An 18,301-nucleotide genomic window follows, 5' to 3' on the forward strand; every position below is an offset into this window, starting at 1 on the left:
TCTAGCCTGAACGTTGAAATAGCTTGCCAACTTGCAACGCCTAGGCTCATTAATGAGCCAGGAATGCAGATCCTCGAATAAAGAATTGAGACTGAGGCCCTCTGTTGGTCAGGGTCGACCATGGATATTGTGTCCTAATTGTCTATGTGCTATGCAAGCCAGGTACACAGATCAGAGCAGTACAAAATATAGGGCAAGCTGTTGTCCAAGTAGCAGACTCCTCCTCTCCACGCAGCTGATGACTCCAATGGAACAGCAGAGCAGTTTGGACCAGCAGCATTGCAGGAGTTGCCAGTTAGCATTGAACTCATCATAACACTGCCTTTGGAACTCAGCTCCAGATTTTTCCTCAGGCTTTACTTCCAATGCCTTCCCCATGAGTGGGTACAGCCACAAGGAAGCAGAGGTATGAGATCAGAATTTTCCTTCCAGATGAGCTGCCAACCACCAGCCTGAGGTAACTGTTTTAAGATGCCCTTGACCCTTTTCCTGTCAGTAGAAACAGTTCCACATGTGAAGGCCAGGAGCTGGACTTGGTGGACAGAGGCTATTTGAGACACATATAATTGGGAGCATGTAATGCGTAGTGGAAGCCTATCCCCACTACCACCTCCAGCTATAACAACCTTAAGGAGCCAAGAAACTTGGGAACCTCCTCAACATAAACATAGAAATAAGCCCAATGACTTAAATTTATTTGTGCTGCCCAAATTGTTGTATAACTAAAGAGAATTTTGTCTTTTATCAACAGCATCACATACACAAACAAAAACTACACTAAGGACAATAGTTGAACATCACAGTGGCACAGCTGGTAGCGTCACCATTTTTGCAGCTCCAGTGCTCCAGGTTGAATCCTGACCTTCCTTGTGGAGTTGCACCTTTTCTCTGTGGCTGTGTGACTTTCTTTGGTTGCCCTGGTTTCTTTGCACAACCAAAGACATGCAGATTCATTGGTTATTTGGCTACTGTGAATTGCCCTTACTGTGTAGCCTTCTTGGGGAAGTGATTGGAATGAGAGGAAAATTAAACTGGATTAAGGTAGGATTAGTGTAAACTGGGAATTGATGGTTTGCATGGACTCAGTGGATCGAGGTGTGTGCTTCTGCACTGTGTGACTACATGACTGTGACATTCTAGTGAATTTTACCTTCCAGGTTAGAGGAGACTATATAAACTCTAGGAAAATTCAGTGAGATAAACATCACAATATCATCTTTTTTTAATCCAGTCTTGATGAAGGGTCTCAGCCTGAAACATCAACTGTACTCTTTTCCATAGCCTGGCCTGCTAAGTTCCTCCAGCATTTTGTGTGTGTTGCTTGGATTTCCAGCATCTGCAGATTTTCTCTCGTCTGTGATTGGACCATTATATTACTTGTGCAACCATTTAAAATTACACCAAAGGTTGTATCCCAATAGCCAAGACTAATGCCCAATTACTTCCAAACGTGTTATTTCTTTACTAAATATCTATAAATTTTTCATTCTTATCATATCCTTGCTTTCTATTTGTCTGGATGTATTTGCACTTTAAAATATAAACATAGAGGTATTTATATTTAGTCTAATCTACGAACGGTATTTTCCTAGCTCTTAGTCTGTTCATCTATAGGTTTCAGCACAGTGTTTCTTTTTAATTGTGGTGAGAGTTCCTTGTCAGACAGGGCTGTTGTATTTGGGGCTCCATGAGTTTGTGATACTCTCTATAATCTCAATACGTTTTGGATTCATAAGGAAGAATGTGAGAGACCCGTGAGCAATGAAGTCAGGATTCTCAGATTGCTGTCTTTAACAGTACCTTCTGGTGTCAAAGACTTGCATGATATATCCCATTCCTCCTTAAGGTTGCCCTTCATTTATTAAACCAAAATAAATCACTTCATATTGCTCTAAAGAATACATTGTGTGATAGATCTGCCTATTTTTCTATGTTAAACTACATCCCCCTCTTACTTTTCTTCATTATATTTTATCATCAACAAGCCTTTATCATCTTCAATGCATACAGTGATATCAGTTGTATTAAAACATCATTACTCGCAAATTTCTATCTTTGGAAATTTTATTTCCAGGCTCCACTGCCCTGTAATTTTATTATAAACACATAAAATTTTGCTAAACAAGTTGTTCTGGTTTATTATGCAGTATGAAAACACTCTGGACTCCATTAAGCCCACCTATTACAATATTGCTATTACTTTGCATAGTAGATTGTGATTTCCCTCTTCCCTGAGTCACTAACATTAATATCACCCTGAAGTGAAAGTACTGTGTCAAACAATTAAGGTCAAAACTGAGCTCATTCAAACTGAGTATTGCATAGAAACAGGACATCTGATGCAACTGCTGTGCGTCAATATTAAGCCTCCTGCTCTCCACCATCAAGCTATAAGGATATTCATTTATTCTGTTTTTCCTTGTACTTGCAGAGCTTCTCCTTAAAAAATAAATACCACTATTTCTTTCAACTACTCACGTGGTTATGAGTTTTACATCCTATATAACAGATAAGATGGAATGGTTGTGTTATATTCTTTTTAAACTCATTTGAAAGGATTGCTGCTTGTATCTAGAATTTATAATCAGGAGCAGATATAGAATAATTTAGGCTCTGTTATAATCTGCTCTTATTATTACAAGTGCATTGGTTTGTTTTATGTTAATTTTAAGAGAGAATGGAGACAGAACAGCAAAGTAAGCAATCACAATTGACATAAACTATCAGCTGGCCAGCTGTATTGTTTTATCATTGTACAAGTCCACAAAAGCCAAATTCAAGCGATATCAAAAACTGGAAGCAGGAGGTAGCTGTGTTAATGTTGGAATTCCCTGCGATTGTTCTACATCCAGCAATTGGTCACTTATAGCTGCTGTAATACACCTGACAATGTTAAACTCTGCATCAAGCAGAAAAAGAACGTTTTGCTTTTAATCATAATGTGCACCAGTCCTGGAATCTTCACATGTTGTCAATTGGCTCAGGGAGAAATTCATCAAATTACCAAAGAAGGTATTTTACACAGGGGTATAAGAAGTTTCTCTTTAGTCTTTCGGCAATGAAACTACACTTAATGGCCATTTTGTTTGCTACCTCCTGTACCTAATAAAGTGGCTACTGAATGTATGTTTGTGTTTTTCTACTGCTGTAGCCCATCCATTTCTAGGTTCAACATGTTATGCATTCGGAGATGCTCTTCTGCACACCACTATTATAGCACATGTTTATTTGAATCACTGTTGCCTTCCTGTCAGCTTGAACCAGTCTGGCTATTCTCCGCTGAACTCTCTCATAAGCAAGGTGTTTTTGCCCATAGAACTACTGCTCACTAAATGTTTTTTTTTTGATTTTCACACCATTCTCTGTGAACCTTAGAGACTTAGAGACTTAATGCATGAAAATCCCAGGAGATCTGCAGTTTTTGAATGCTCAAACCATCCTGTATGGCACCAAAAATCATTCCACAATCAAAATCACTTAGATCACACTTCTTCCCTATTCTGTTTGGTTTGAACAACAACTGAACTTCTTGACCATGTCTGCATGTCCTTATATATTCAGTTGCTGCCACATGATTGGTTATTAGATATTTGCATTAACAAGCAGGTGTACCTAATAAAGTGGCCATTGAGTCTATATTGTCAGTAAAGTCCATAGCATTGGGTATTATAGAGTCATAGAGTACTACAGCCCAGAAACAGACCCCTTGCCCCACCTAGTCCATGACAACCTGACCTTCTGCCTAGACCCATCTACCTGCATTTAGACCAAATTCCTCCAATCCACTCAAATCCCTCCACCTATGCAAACTTCTCTTAAATTTTGCAATTGAACCTGCAACTACCACTTCCACCAGCAGCTTGTTCCACTCTTGAACCATCCTCTGTGAAGAAGTTTCCTATCAGATTCCCCTGTCATCCTAAATCTATGACTTTTAGTTCTTGTCTCACCCAGCCTGAGGGGAATAAATCTACTTGCATACACCCTTACAATACCCCTCATAATTCTGTGTATAAGATTACCCCTCAAGAGCCTTTTTAAAGGATACTATTTTATCTTCTTTCCACCACTACATTGCCCGTTACCTTCAATGTATGTCCTCTAGTATTGAATATTTTTACCCTGGGAACAGAAATTCTGACTGCCTAGCCTATCCAAGCCTCCCATAATTTTACAGGGTTCTATCAGGTCTCCCCTCAGCCTCCAAAGCTCCTGGGAAAACAACCCAAGTTTAGCCAACCTCTTTTTGTAATTTATACCTTCCTATCCAGGCAGCATCCTGCTAAACCTCTTCTGTACCCTTTCCAAAGCCTCCACATCCTTCCTGTAACAGACTGACTAGTATTTCAAAAAATGCTTTAGTGTGGTATAACCAAAATTTTCTATATCCAGTTTTATATTAAATCATCTGGTACGTACAGTACAGAACCGACACTGTACATTATATATACTATTCCAACTTACCCTATCACTTCCAGTCAGAAAAACACTTGTGGCAGCTAGAGGAATCCCATGCCTTTCGCATACCGCAGATAGTAACTCTCGAATGGTCAACCCAGGCTGAACCATCGCCAAGGAGGCAGTCTTGTCAGGGAGGTAGACACAGCAATATTTCACCTTCTGTTCTCCTTCAGCGTTCGCATTCACCTTCTCACTCTGCAAGCAAGAACATGGATTGTGATTAAACTCTCGCTATTCATCATTCACCCCTTACACAACTGAAAATATGCACCCCTTCTTGTAGCAAGATTTCCTCACACCCAACAACCCTTCAACTTTGAATAATTGCACGGCTTCCACACTTTTCATTTCCACCTCTACCTTCAGCCAACCAGACCTGAAATCTTTCCAAATCTTTAAGACCCTCTTTAATATCCATAGAGTAGGCTTTCTCTTTAGGTCTAATTGGCATTTTAAATTTAAATTTTGCATGGATTTGGCCCTATTTTGTTCACTGGAGCTGCAGAGCATTTACATACCATTAAATATAAAATCTGCTATAAACCAAAATCTACAAAAGTGCACCTGGAAATTCAGGAGTTTAGGTTCACACTATTGATTCCCTCTGTTTTTATGAAAGTCAATATCTCTGAACTGACCAACTCTGGAATTTCATCTGACCATTTCCAGATGCTATTTAAACTTGAACAGATGCTCAGTTACTAATTATTCCTGTGTTTCTGCTGGGGAAGTTAGATTGAATGGATCTGAGGTGTACTTGTGTGGGGACATTTGCAGAACAAAGTTTTAATAGTACAGCTATTTCTATATGCCTGTGAGCTATTAGAGCCCCCTAATCTCCAGGTCTTGATCTAACAACCTCCTTTGAGTATAGATTCTGCTTTGTGCTCCCTGCAAGACTCAATCAGCTTGCCAGGCTCCAATCCAATGATTCCTCTCAATGTTCAGGCTCTGATCACCATCTCCACTCTCAAATCTTGTTCTTCCCCATGCCAACATCTAACTATGTTTCTCAATCATTGGGCCCAATCACATATCCTGATCTCCAGTTACCAAATTTTCTTCTCTGCAGAGAAACACCAAATCTCATCTCCAACTGAATGTTCAAACAGCATAAGGGAAACAAATGCATTATTGGATGTCCATGTCTTATCCTGTGTGGGTCCTTCTAAGCTCTGAAAAATGTACAAACCATTTTAATATGCTTTAGAGGTATTCCTTGACTATAGATAGATATTCACTGTCCAGGGCCAAGGGCACCTTTTTCTCAAGCTCAACTTTCTAACATAGCACCTGACACTTCTAAAAATCAAAGTTTTTTTGTGGGTAAGTTAAACTTCAAACCAATATTCTTTGTTCAACTTTTTGCTGTAGCCAATTTTCAGTTCTTAATGTAAATTGCAAGCAATAATCTGTCTGAAGTTAAAAAGGACGGCTTTGCAAACCAACAGCACAAACTGTTGGTCTGTAGCATGAAGCTGACTACTTAAAAGATGCAGTGTAAAATAATGGGATTATGTTAATTGGCTTGTATAAAACTAGACCACACTAGATAAGTTATTTAGTTCAAAGAAGTTTGTAGACTAAATTGATACTACTACTAGTACGTCGACTCAGGCCCAGGGGGCCGGCCTTGGGCAAAATTAAAGGCAAGGCTAAATTGATTCTATCACTTAACTCATCAAATAGCTGATTTACTAATAGTGTGAAGGTTGTATACTCAGAGAATCACTTCTCATAGCAGCAATTATGGGTATCTGGGAATTCAGTTCCTAGAATATTTTAGACCACCGGTGTGAAAAGGTGAAAATCATGAAAAATATTACTCGTGTATGAAGTCACCTAAGTGGCAGAAAAACAGAGAAGTCAGGCGTGTTAAGAATTATCGGGGAACATCAACAAGAATGACAGAAAGATGGGGTGAACTGAAGTCCATTCTTCTGTCTTTAATTTCTGTGATGGACGACACATTTATTTGCAACTCATTGGTACAATTTTGTAGCTTATAGGAATTGTTCCTTTGTGTTTCAAAAGTCACCTGAAATTTGGAAAGCTTTTTGAAAAGCTTTTATAAGATAGAAATCCTCAAAGAGGTTTAAATGTGTTTTAAGAATTTTATCTAAATTTAAACATGTATCACTAAAACCAAAATAACTGTGTTTAAACGACTTTGTTAGCTGGAAGCATCTTCTCCTTAGTAGGAAAGAATGACCCACCACTCAAATAGTGCATATTGGCAGCTAAACTCATGTGGAGCATAAATAGGGAAGTGATCTAGTCTTTGAAGAATAGGTAGCTGCTGTATAACCTCCCTTTAACAAGGGTACCTATTGCTACTTGCATCAGATAGGGCTCAAAGTCTTTGTCTGAGTTCAGAACTTCGCAGTCAGCAACCCCAAACACATCACAAGAGGACAAAGAATACCTCTGCAAGAATTCATCATGTAAATTACAAACTTGAGAAGACAAATACCTGTAAGTAACTTGATCATAATTATGAAAATGTACTTATAGAAACTATAAGGAATTATTTTCTGCATAAATGAGGCCCCCTTGGTGGCTTTTGTTAAAGAATATTCTTTTAGAAATCTTTAAGTCATTCTTAATAACATTTTTGACTTTAGGGTTTATTTTAATTTTGACATCTTCCTTGAAGACCCATAAAATAACTTTCTTAACCATGCTGAAATGATTGTGGACTAATCAACAAAAGTCAAATCCCAGCAATGCATAAATAAGAATCTTGCAGATTAGGAGCACGAAATACCTACTTGGCCTCTCAAATTCCTCCATCACTTACCAAGGTCATTCTCATGCTGGTCTGATTACAATATGACGTTCAATTCCCCTTCACCACATGGTAAATTTTCACCCCGTTGTTCTTCATGTGGTACAATTAGTGGAGGAGCTACTGCCTCACAGCACCAGAGACCTTCCTTCAGTCCTGACCTCAGGTGCCGTCTGTGCAGAGTTTGTATATTATCCCTGTGATAATGTGGGTTTTCCAATTGCTCTAGCTTTCTCCCACATTCCAAAATACCGTATGTGTAAATTTGGAGTTGAATTGTCCCTCATGTGTAGGTAAGGTATAGAAAGAAAAAGATTTAAAGATCAGCTTTATTTGTCACATGAGCATCAAAACATTAAAACATATGAAGAAATGCACCATTTGCATCAACAACTAATGCATTCCGAGGGTGTGCTGGGGGCAGGCCACAAGAGTCATCAAATTTCAAGTGCCAATATAGTATGCCCACAATTTAATAACTCTAATCCTACATCTTTTGGAATGTGGGAGGAAGCTAGAGCACCCAGAGGAAATCCACACAATCACAGGAATAACATACAAGGTCCTTATAGATGGTGGCGGGAATTGAACCCTGATCTTACAGCTGGCGGTACAAAGCATTATGCTAACCACTATGCCTCCAGTGTAATCTTGGGGGCGATGGATGAGAAGGTGAGGAGAGTAACAAAGTAAGATTGATGTAGGACTGCTGCAAATGGACAGTGATGATCAGTGCAGACTTGGTGAGCTGAAAGTCTGTTTCTGTACTACAGCTCTCTATAACTATATAGCGACCCCTGTCTTTAAAAACCAAGAGCACTGCTTCCACTGCAATTTTGAGGAAGAGAATTTCTCAAAGACTCATGATTAAGGGATCAGATGTCACATTAACTCAGTCTTAAATGGGCAACCCCTTATTTTTAAACAGCAGTCCACAGATTCTCCCACAGGATGAATCACTCTCAATGTACCCAACTTTATATCTTTCAATGAAGTTCCTTCTAACTTTTTAAAAGCCATCCTGAATCATCCAATCTTTCTGCATAGGGCATCCCAGCAATTCCCTATTTTAAGATGTCTTTAAAGTGTTTTTGATGTATTAGCAAAGACGATAGACAATAGGCGCAGGAGTAGGCCATTCAGCCCTTCAAGCCAGCACCGCCATTCACTGTGATCATGGCTGATCATCCACTATCAGTATCCAGTTCCTGCCTTATCCCCACAACCTTTGATTCCGCTATCCTTAAGAGCTCTATCCACCTCTTTCTTGAAAGCATCCAGAGACTTGGCCTCCACAGCCTTCTGGGGCCGAGCATTCCACATATCCACCACTCTCTGGGTGAAAAAGTTTTTCCTCAACTCCGTTCTAAATGACCTACCCCTTATTCTTAAACTGTGGCCTCTGTTCTGGACTCACTCATCAGCGGAAACGTGCTTCCTGCCTCCAGCGTGTCCAATCTCTTAATAATCTTATATGTTTCAATAAGATCCCCTCTCAGCCTTCTAAATTCCAGAGTATACAAGCCCAGTTGCTCCAATCTTTCAACATATGACAGTCCCGCCATCCCGGGAATTAACCTTGTGAACCTACGCTGCACTCCCTCAATAGCAAGAATGTTCTTCCTCAAATTTGGAGACCAAAACTGCACACAATACTCCAGGTGTGGTCTCACCAGGGCCCTGTACAACTGCAGAAGGACCTCTTTGCCCTTATACTCAAATCCCACTGTTATGAAGGCCAGCATGCCATTGGCTTTCTTCACTGCCTGCTGTACTTGCATGCTTGCTTTCAGTGACTGATGTACAAGAACACCTAGATCTCATTGTACTTCCCCTTTTCCTAACTTGACTTCATTTAGATAATAATCTGCCTCCCTGTTCTTACCACCAAAGTGGATAACCTCACATTTATCCACATTAAACTGCATCTTCCATGCATCTGCCCACTCACCCAGCCTGTCCAAGTCACCCTGCATTCTCATAATATCCTCCTCACATTTCACACTGCCATCCAGCTCTGTGTCATCGGCAAATTTGCTAATGTTACTTTTAATTCCCTCATCTAAATCATTAATATATATTGTAAACAGCTGCGGTCCCAGCACTGAACCCTGCGGTACCCCACTGGTCACTGCCTGCCATTCCGAAAGGGACCCATTAATCACTACTCTTTGTTTTCTGTCAGCCAGCCAATTTTCAATCCATGTCAGTACTCTGCCCCCAATACCATGTGCCCTAATTTTGCCCACTAATCTCCTATGTATTTCCTTAAATAAGGAGACTAATCCTATATACAGTCCTCTGGATATTATCTCAGCAATGTTCAATAAGCGTAACTTCCTTCCTTTTGCTTTAAGTTCCTCAAACTTCTGCAAAGCAAATTTCTCATGGGGAGATGCTGAGGGAATATTTCTTTACTATGAGGGTGGATATCTCTAGCATTCGAGGCTGTGCAGGGAGAGTTGCTGAAGGAGATGATAGATAACTTTATATCCACAAAATGCATCAAGGGGTCTTGGGGGAAGAACAGAAATACGTTGAAATTGAGGGTTAGCCGTGGAAGTGGTGATTCATAGAGCAAACTATGTTTTAGTTTCCCAGCCTTGCAGCCTGTCACAATTGCAATAATATAGATAATGGGCTTCTTCCACAAAATGTATAATGTAGTTTTCCACTTTATACTCTCTTTTGGCAAATCATCCCCTTATTTACAGTATATCCCCTTTTAGGCTTCTTATACCCACTTTGCAACCTATTTTCCTATATGTTTTATACCTGAAGAAATACTGAGAGGATCATCCTGAATCATTTATTTCTGCATAATTAATAAACAGAACATCACACAGTTGATTATGTTAATTCTTTTTCATATGACCATGTTCTAGACTACCATTCTTCATGACTGCTGAGGCTGAGTAAGATTTCAAATTATTGTAAAGTAAGTCCACATCTACTAGAAATGAGATTGTGATCAATGAAGTCAGTCCTATCTTTCGCCATGGGAAAATTCTGTCGCTAATTTGGAACAAATCTTTGATACCCTTATTTCCAATTATCAGATATCATTAGTGCAATGCATCTTGCTTTTTAAAGAGCCAGTAAGACAAAAGAGGGCGATTCTGGAGTGACGTGGAGGATTCACCAAACGTTAACCAAACCAGAGAAAAAAGAATGAATTTCAAGAATAGGTTATGTAACAGATTTAGAATGTAACTTATTTCCACATCACTCTCCCGGCACTTATCCTTGCAAGCATCAGAATTGCTACACCTGCCCATTCACATTCTCCCTCACCTCCATTTAGGGTCCCAAACAGTCCTAGGTGAGGCAACATCTGACCCACAGATCTGATGTGGCCTTATCTGCACTGGGTAAGACCAGACATGGATTTGATGAAATCGCTTTGTCGAGCATCTCAACTCCATATGCAAAAAGCAGATTTTCTCAGTGGCTAACCATTTTAATTTCTGTTCCGAAATGTTGGTCCATGGCCACTTCTACCATTATAAGTCAACTCTCAGGTTGGAGGAGCAACACCTCATATTCTGTCTAGGTAACCTTCAACCGGATGGCAAGAATATTGATTTTGTCCACTTCCGGTTATTTCCCCCCCCATCCCCTCCTTCTTCTTCATTACCCCACTCTGACCTCCCACCTCTTCTCACCTGCCTGTCAGCTCCCCTTGGTTCCACTCCTCATTCCTTTCCTCCGCTCCTCTGAGATTCCATTTTCTCCAGCCATTTGCCTTTTCCACTTATCATCTCCAAGCTTCTTACTTTATCCTCTCTCCCCACCCACATGGCTTCACCTATCACCTTCTAGCTTGTCCTCCTTCTCCTCTCCCCACATTCTTATTCTGGCATCTTCTGCTTCCGTTCCAATCCTGATGAAGGGTCACAGCTCGAAATGTTGACTGTTTGTTCATTTCCATGGACGCTGCCTGAGCTATTGAATTCCTCCAGAATTTTGTGTGTGTTAATCTGGATTTCCAGCATCTGCAGGATCTCTTGTGTTTCTCATTTACTATACAATCACACAGTGAAACAAAACATTATTTATTTTTATTCAATACTTTGAGGATATTTCTTGATCCCTTTAAAGAACTGAAAGCAGTTGAAAATAAGAAGATTACATTTTCAAATTTTTCACCTGTTAAAGGAAAATTGTGTTGGAAACTAGCAACATGGGAATTAATCAAGATGGTGATTTGATACCGATGGTTTTTGAGCTGTCAAAGAGGCTCTTTAAAATTAATCATTTTGTGAAGTATCAGTTTTTAAAAGCTTTGACATGAAAACCACGTACTGTGAAATGTAACCAATAAGTTGCTCTGCATAGATTATTCAAAGACATTTTCAGTTATTTAAAATCTGTGTATTCCCAAGATGTTGATTGCAAACTGATTGAAAATCTATCTTCTTCATTTTTAGCTGCATCATATAATAGATTAAAGGTATCAAGGAGTGTTTTACAATGCATTAAAGGAAATGAATAAATTTTGTTTTGTAGTACAGTATGATTGCACTGGTTCAGAATGTTATATGAATTTTTTAGAATATAAGCCTTAAACAGGCAATCAATCTTGTTCCTGGCATGTTGATTGGAATCAAAACAGGAATGCTAGCACATAATTATTCTCATTGGTTGTAAATCCATGCAGACTGATGACTAATCTCAATCACTAAGGCAATATATCTTCTGTCATACCTCATTTCTGGAATTAGCCAAACTGAGGTAGCCCAGTTCCATGCTGGCTGTAGAATATACAGATCCCTGAGATTCACGGCGAGACAGGGAGAGACCATTACTCTCTGGAAAATCCACTGAAAAAAGAGAGGTAGTGAGAATTAATAGTCACATTGCAAAATACATCTGAGTAGTAAAGTGGCCAGGTTTGTTTCTTGATGGGCCGTGTCAGTGGATGGACAGATCATCTGGGTGTCTTGCCACAAGAGCATGTCACTGAATTAACCTTTCATCAAAATGAATAATCTTATGCAGATTAAATGATGGGAAGTTTACCAAATCAGTCTGTATGGTCAGGCCGGGAGGGAATATTAGGCTTAGTTATGCTTCCATCACAATTAAGTGTGGGTGGGATAGTGACATACCTAGCAGAGATGTTGACTCACAGCTCCAGTGAGCCAAGATCAATAGATTAAATGCCAATGGCAGAATTTTTTTAAAGGTAAATTTTAGGTTATTTTTGGCTTGAGGAAAAGATAGATACAACAAGTTGTTATCATATGTTTGAAATAATGGTGGAGGCAGATGATAATAGTCATCAAATTCAAGTAGTATAAACAACATGACTATGTTTAATGGGCAGAAATATACATCTTCAATGACGACACCGACATGATGGGATGATGTATGTGGTGTGGCTAATCTAACAAAGCTTTTGAGATGCTGGGGGAGACTTGAAGACTCATACGGCCAGATTTGGAAACAGCTTCTTTCCAAATGTGATAAGACTGCTGAACGGATCCTGACCTGGATCTGGGCCGTACCCTCCAAATATCCGGGCCTGCCTCTCAGTTTTTCTGCACTACCTTACTTTCCATTTTCTATTTTCTATTTATGATTTATAATTTAAATTTTTAATATTTACTATCGATTTGTACTCCAGGGAGCAAGAACCGCAGAATCAAATATCGCTGTGATGATTGTACGTTCTAGTATCAATTGTTTGGCGACAATAAAGTATAAAGTATTTAGTTAGAGGGTGATAAATCTGTGTAATTTGTTGCCACAGCATTTAATATCATCATTCCCACAATCCTGATTGAGAAGTTGCAGCACCTGGGCCTCTATACCTCCCTCTGCAATTGGATCCACCACTTCCTAACCGGAAGACCACAATCTGGTTGCAGATTGGTGATACATATTGTGGCAAATCTTATATATATATATATGTTGTAACTGGGTTACCTGTCTGGACATGCCTGTACACGCCCCTCTGCTGACTGCTCCTGCGGCTCCTCCCACAGACCCCTGAATAAAGGTGATTGTGTCACTGCTCCTCCCACAGTCCAGGACAGATACTCAGCAGGGCCGTGGACCATTTACTGTTAATAAAAGCCTTTCAGTATTTACTCTACTTCCAGCCTTTTGGAGTAATTGATAGTGCATCGATTTTATTAACAGTAAATTTAAAGCATGGAACACGTCCTGATACCCGACAAGCTAGACCTCGACCCGCAGACACCTGAAGCCAGAAACGCTTTGGAACTCTGGCTGGCCTGCTTCGAATCATACCTGGAGAAGATTGAAGTGACCGAGTCCAGCGTGAAGCGCAGAGTTGTCCTCTGCAGGGTCAGTCCACGGGTCTACTCAATGATTAGAGACCAGCCGAGCTACGACGGCATGATGAGCGCCCTCAGAAGACAATACCTGTGGCTGGTAAACACCATCTATGCGCGACATCGGTTAGCGACGCGGCAGCAGCGGCCTGGAGAGTTGAGCGCTGAGTTCGTCCGGGCCCTACAGACACTCGTGCGGACCTGTGATTGCCGAGGGCTGATGGCCAAAGAGCATGCGGAGATCCTAGTGAGAGACGCCTTCATCATGGGGACCAGATCAGTGTATGTGCACCAGCGGCTGCTGGAACACGCCAATCTTACCTTACGTTTGGCGATTGAGCTGGCCAACACGCTGGAGGCCACTCTGCAAAACTCTGTTGCTCTTCAGGCACGCGATCTCCCGACGGCCTCATGGCACCGCAGACCCCGCAACCCGCTGGTGAATCGACCATGGCTGCTGCCAGTCGTGAGTCCGCGAAGTGCTACTTCTGCAGACTCCAGAAGCACTCCCGGAAATGCTGCCTGGCCCGAGAAGCTACCTGCTGCAGCTGCGGAAAGAAGGGCCACTTTGCCAAGGCCTGTAAGACTAAACCGCGAGCGGGATCGAGCAGCGCCGCATGCGAGGCTTGGGAATCGCCATCTTGCCTGTACACCACCACCATGTGCGAGATATGGGGGCGGCCAACTTGGTCGGCGCCACCTCCCACTGCCTACGACCCACGGGTGCTCATGAGGCCCCCATTGCGCCGGACCAAGACAGCGACTCAACCCTGGCCTCCGTGACCCTCGACCAAAGCGCTCCCCACCAGCTCACAAAGTCAATGATGAACATCCTGGTGGAGGGGCTCAGGACAAGCTGCCTGTTTGACAAGGGCAGCACGGAGAGTTTTATCCACTCGGACACGGTGCAGCATTGCAGACTCACAATATGGCCGGTAAGCCAGAGGGTCGCCATGGATTCCAGATCGCATACAACAGACATCCGGGGGGGCAGAGAGGGGTTGTGTAGCGACGCTAGTGGTGCAGAGCGCAGAATATCGAGACTTTATATTACTGGTCATGCTTCAACTGTGTGCCCCTGTACTATTGGGGTTCAACTTCCAGAGCCACCTGAAAAGCGTGACAATGGAGTATGATGGGTCCCTCCCACCAATCACTGTTGGAAATCCCCAGTTTTGTAGGGATACGTCACATAACCCGCTGCTGACCACCCACACACACCGACCCGCACATCCCACCCAACACCATGCCAACAGCCGCACTATGGACACCACTTGCGGCCTCTCCACCCTCAGGATCCCTCCCCCACCGCTGTTCACCAACCTGACCCCCAACTGTAAACCTGTGGCAACTAAAAGCAGGAGGTACAGCGCGGGGGACAGAGCCTTCATTAAGTCAGAGGTGCAGCGGCTGCTCAGGGAGGGGGTCATTGAGGCAAGCACAAGTCCTTGGAGGGCGCAGGTGATCATTATTCGGAACAGGGAGAAGAATAGGATGGTCGTGGACTATAGCCAGACCACCAATAGTTTCACGCAGCTCGACGCGTACCCTCTATCCTGCATCACGGATATGGTCAATCAGACAGCACAGTACAAGGTGTACTCAACCATAGACCTAAAATCCGCTTACCATCAGCTCCCCATCTGCCGGGCGGACCGCCCTTACACAGCCTTCGAGGTGGACGGCAGGCTTTATCAATTCCTGCACGTCCCCTTTGGTGTCACGAATGGTGTATCTGTCTTCCAGGGAGAAATGGACCGGATGGTGGACCAGTGCCAACTGAAGGCCACGTTCCCATATCTAGATAACATCACCATCTGCAGTCACGACCGGCAGGATCACGACAACAACCTCCAAGAATCTTTCCAAGTGGCCAAAGCTTTCAATCTCACCTATAACAAGGACAAGTGTGTATTTGGAACCACCCGACTTGCTATCCTTGGGTGTGTCGTGGAGAATGGAGTCATTGGCCCTGACCCCGACCGTATGCGCCCCCTGTTGGAACTCCCTCTTCCCAACACCCTCACAGCCCTCAAAAAGTGCCTGGGCTTCTTTTCATATTACGCCCAATAGGTCTCTAACTACGCAGACAAGGCCCGCCCCCTGGTCAAGTCCACCACATTTCCCCTCTCAGCCAAGGCACACGCGGCCTTCAACCGCATAAAAGGGGACATTGCCAAAGCAGCAATGCATGCGGTGGACGAGGCCATTCCCTTCCAAGTAGAGAGTGACGCCTCCGACTTCGCGCTGGCTGCTACCCTCAACCAGGCGGGAAGACCAGTGGCGTTCTTCTCCCGTACCCTTCAAGGCCCTGAAATTCGGCACTCCGCGGTGGAGAAAGAAGCCCAAGCCATAGTGGAAGCTACTAGGCACTGGAGGCACTATCTCACTGGCAAAAAGTCACCCTCCATTAACCGCAATGTGTACTATCTTAACGTTATCGATAAATACTCGCGGTTTCCCCTTCGCCATCCCCTGCCCCGACACCACTACCACGTCAGTTATAAAAGCCTTGCGCAAGCTCTTCACTCTGTTTGAATACCCATGCTATATCCACAGTGACAGAGGGTCCTCGTTTATGAGTGACGAGCTGCGCCAATTCCCGCTGGCTAGGGGTACCGTAACTAGTAGGACCACGAGCTATAATCCCTGGGGGAATGGACAGGTGGAGAAGGAGAATGCCACGGTGTGGAAGGCCACACTCTTCGCCCTCAGGTCAAAGGGACTGCCATTCTCCCACTGGCAGGAGGTCCTTCCCGAGACACTCCACTCCATCCGCTCCCTGTTATGCACAGCCACCAATGCCACACCTCATGAGCGACTCTCTTATTTTCCCAGAAAGTCGACCACTGGGACCACCCTACCATCCTGGCTGACGTCCCCGGGGCTAGTGCTGCTCCGGAAACATGTGAAGAGCAATAAATGCTCCCCAGTGGTCGAAAGGGTTCACTTACTTCATGCGAATCCCCAGTATGCCTACGTGGTTTTATCTGATGGGCCAGAGGACACGGTCTCCATCCGCGACCTGGCGCCTGCAGGAGCACCAGGCCCCTACCCTGAACACTCCATGGTGACTATTAACCCTGTACCCACCGATATATATACCCACGAGACACCAAGTACTCCAAGCCCTACACAGACACCACATGACACTCCCATACAGGGCGCGACGCACACACACGAGGGATTACCGACGCTTAACGTGCTGACACCTCAAGTCAGGTCGGAGCCAGCACAACCACCGTCGCCGGTGCAATTAACACCAGTGCTTCGTAGATCACAGCGACGGACTCGACCGCCTGATAGACTTGACCTGTAAACATACTTGTTTTAAATATTGTCAGTCACTTCACCCCACGGGACTCTTTTTAAAAAGGAGGGGTGAATGTGGTAAACCATATATATATGTTGTAACTGGGTTACCTGTCTGGACATGCCCCTCTGCTGACTGCTCCTGTGGCTCCTCCCTCAGTCCGGGGCAGATACTCAGCAGGGACGAGACCCTTTTTACTGTTAATAAAAGCCTTCCAGTATTTACTCTACTTCAAGTCTTTTGGAGTAATTGATAGTGCATCACACACCTCCTCGCTGATGATCAACACTGCTGTACCTCAGGGGTGTGTGCTTATCCAACTCCTCTACTCTCTATATACACATAACTGTGTGGCTAGGCATAGCTCAAATACCATCTATAAATTTGCTGATTTGTTGGTAGAATCTCAGGTGGTGATGAGACAGCATACAGGAGTGAGAGATGGCAACTAGTGGAATGGTGCCGCAGCAACAACCTGGCACTCAACGTCAGTAAGATGAAAGAGCTGATTGTGGACTTCAGGAAGGGTAAGACGAAGGAACACATACCAATCCTCATAGAGGGATCAGAAGTGGAGAGAGTGAGCAGCTTCAAGTTCCTGGGTGTCAAGATCTCTGAGGATCTAACCTGATCCCAACATATCGATGTAGTTATAAAGAAGGCAAGACAGTGGCTATACTTGATTAGGAGTTTGAAGAGATTTGGCATGTCAACAAATACACTCAAAAACTTCTATAGTTGTACCGTGGAGAGCATTCTGACAGGCTGCATCACTGTCTGGTATGGAGGGGCTACTGCACAGGACCGAAAGAAGCTGCAGAAGGTTGTAAATCTAGTCAGCTCCATCTTGGGTACTAGCCTACAAAGTACCCAGGACACCTTTAGTGAGTGGTGTCTCAGAAAGGCAGTGTCCATTATTGAGTACCTTCAGCACTCAGGGCATGTTCTTTACTCACTGTTACCATCAGGTAGGAGGTACAGAAGCCTGAAGGCACACACTCAGTGATTCAGGAACAGCTTCTTCCCCTCTGCCATCCGATTCCTAAGTGGACATTGAATCTTTAGACACTACCTCACTTTTTAAAAAAATTTACAGTATTTCTGTTTCTGCATGTTTTTTTAATCTATTCAATATTCGTAATTGATTTACTTGTTTATCTATTACTATTTTTATCTTAATTATTATTATTTTTTCTTTCTGCTAAGTTAACAAATTTCACATCACATGCCGGTGATAATAAACCTGATTCTGATTCTGAGATGACTGTGGAGGCCGGGTCATTAGGTATATTTAAAATGGAGGTTGATATGTATTTAATTAGTTCGGGTTTCAAAGGTCATGGGAAGAAAAAGGAGAATGGGGCTGAGGGAGAAAATATATCAACCATGATCAAATGGCAGAACAGACCTGATGGGCCAAATAGCACAATTCATCAC

General features: G+C 42.9%; 1 protein-coding gene and 1 long non-coding RNA gene across 6 annotated transcripts in view; one reads left to right on the plus strand and one right to left on the minus strand.

Moving 5' to 3' along the window:
* The window catches only part of LOC140200356 (uncharacterized), a 70,820-nt gene that overhangs the window by 36,819 nt on the left and 15,700 nt on the right, over window positions 1-18,301 (plus strand). The gene's annotated exons all lie outside the window — the stretch shown is intronic.
* LOC140200355 (regulator of G-protein signaling 14-like) overlaps window positions 1-18,301 on the minus strand; it is a 145,675-nt gene that overhangs the window by 19,748 nt on the left and 107,626 nt on the right. For all 5 annotated transcript variants that reach the window (XM_072263566.1, XM_072263564.1, XM_072263568.1 and 2 more), the window contains 2 exons: window positions 11,957-12,072; window positions 4,465-4,656 (listed from right to left, as the gene is read on the minus strand). In XM_072263566.1, the coding sequence (XP_072119667.1) occupies window positions 4,465-4,656; window positions 11,957-12,072 (308 nt within the window). The remainder of the gene's footprint in view (window positions 1-4,464; window positions 4,657-11,956; window positions 12,073-18,301) is intronic.

Source organism: Mobula birostris, chromosome 7 (genome assembly GCF_030028105.1).
Source record: "Mobula birostris isolate sMobBir1 chromosome 7, sMobBir1.hap1, whole genome shotgun sequence".
NCBI lineage: Eukaryota > Metazoa > Chordata > Chondrichthyes > Myliobatiformes > Myliobatidae > Mobula > Mobula birostris.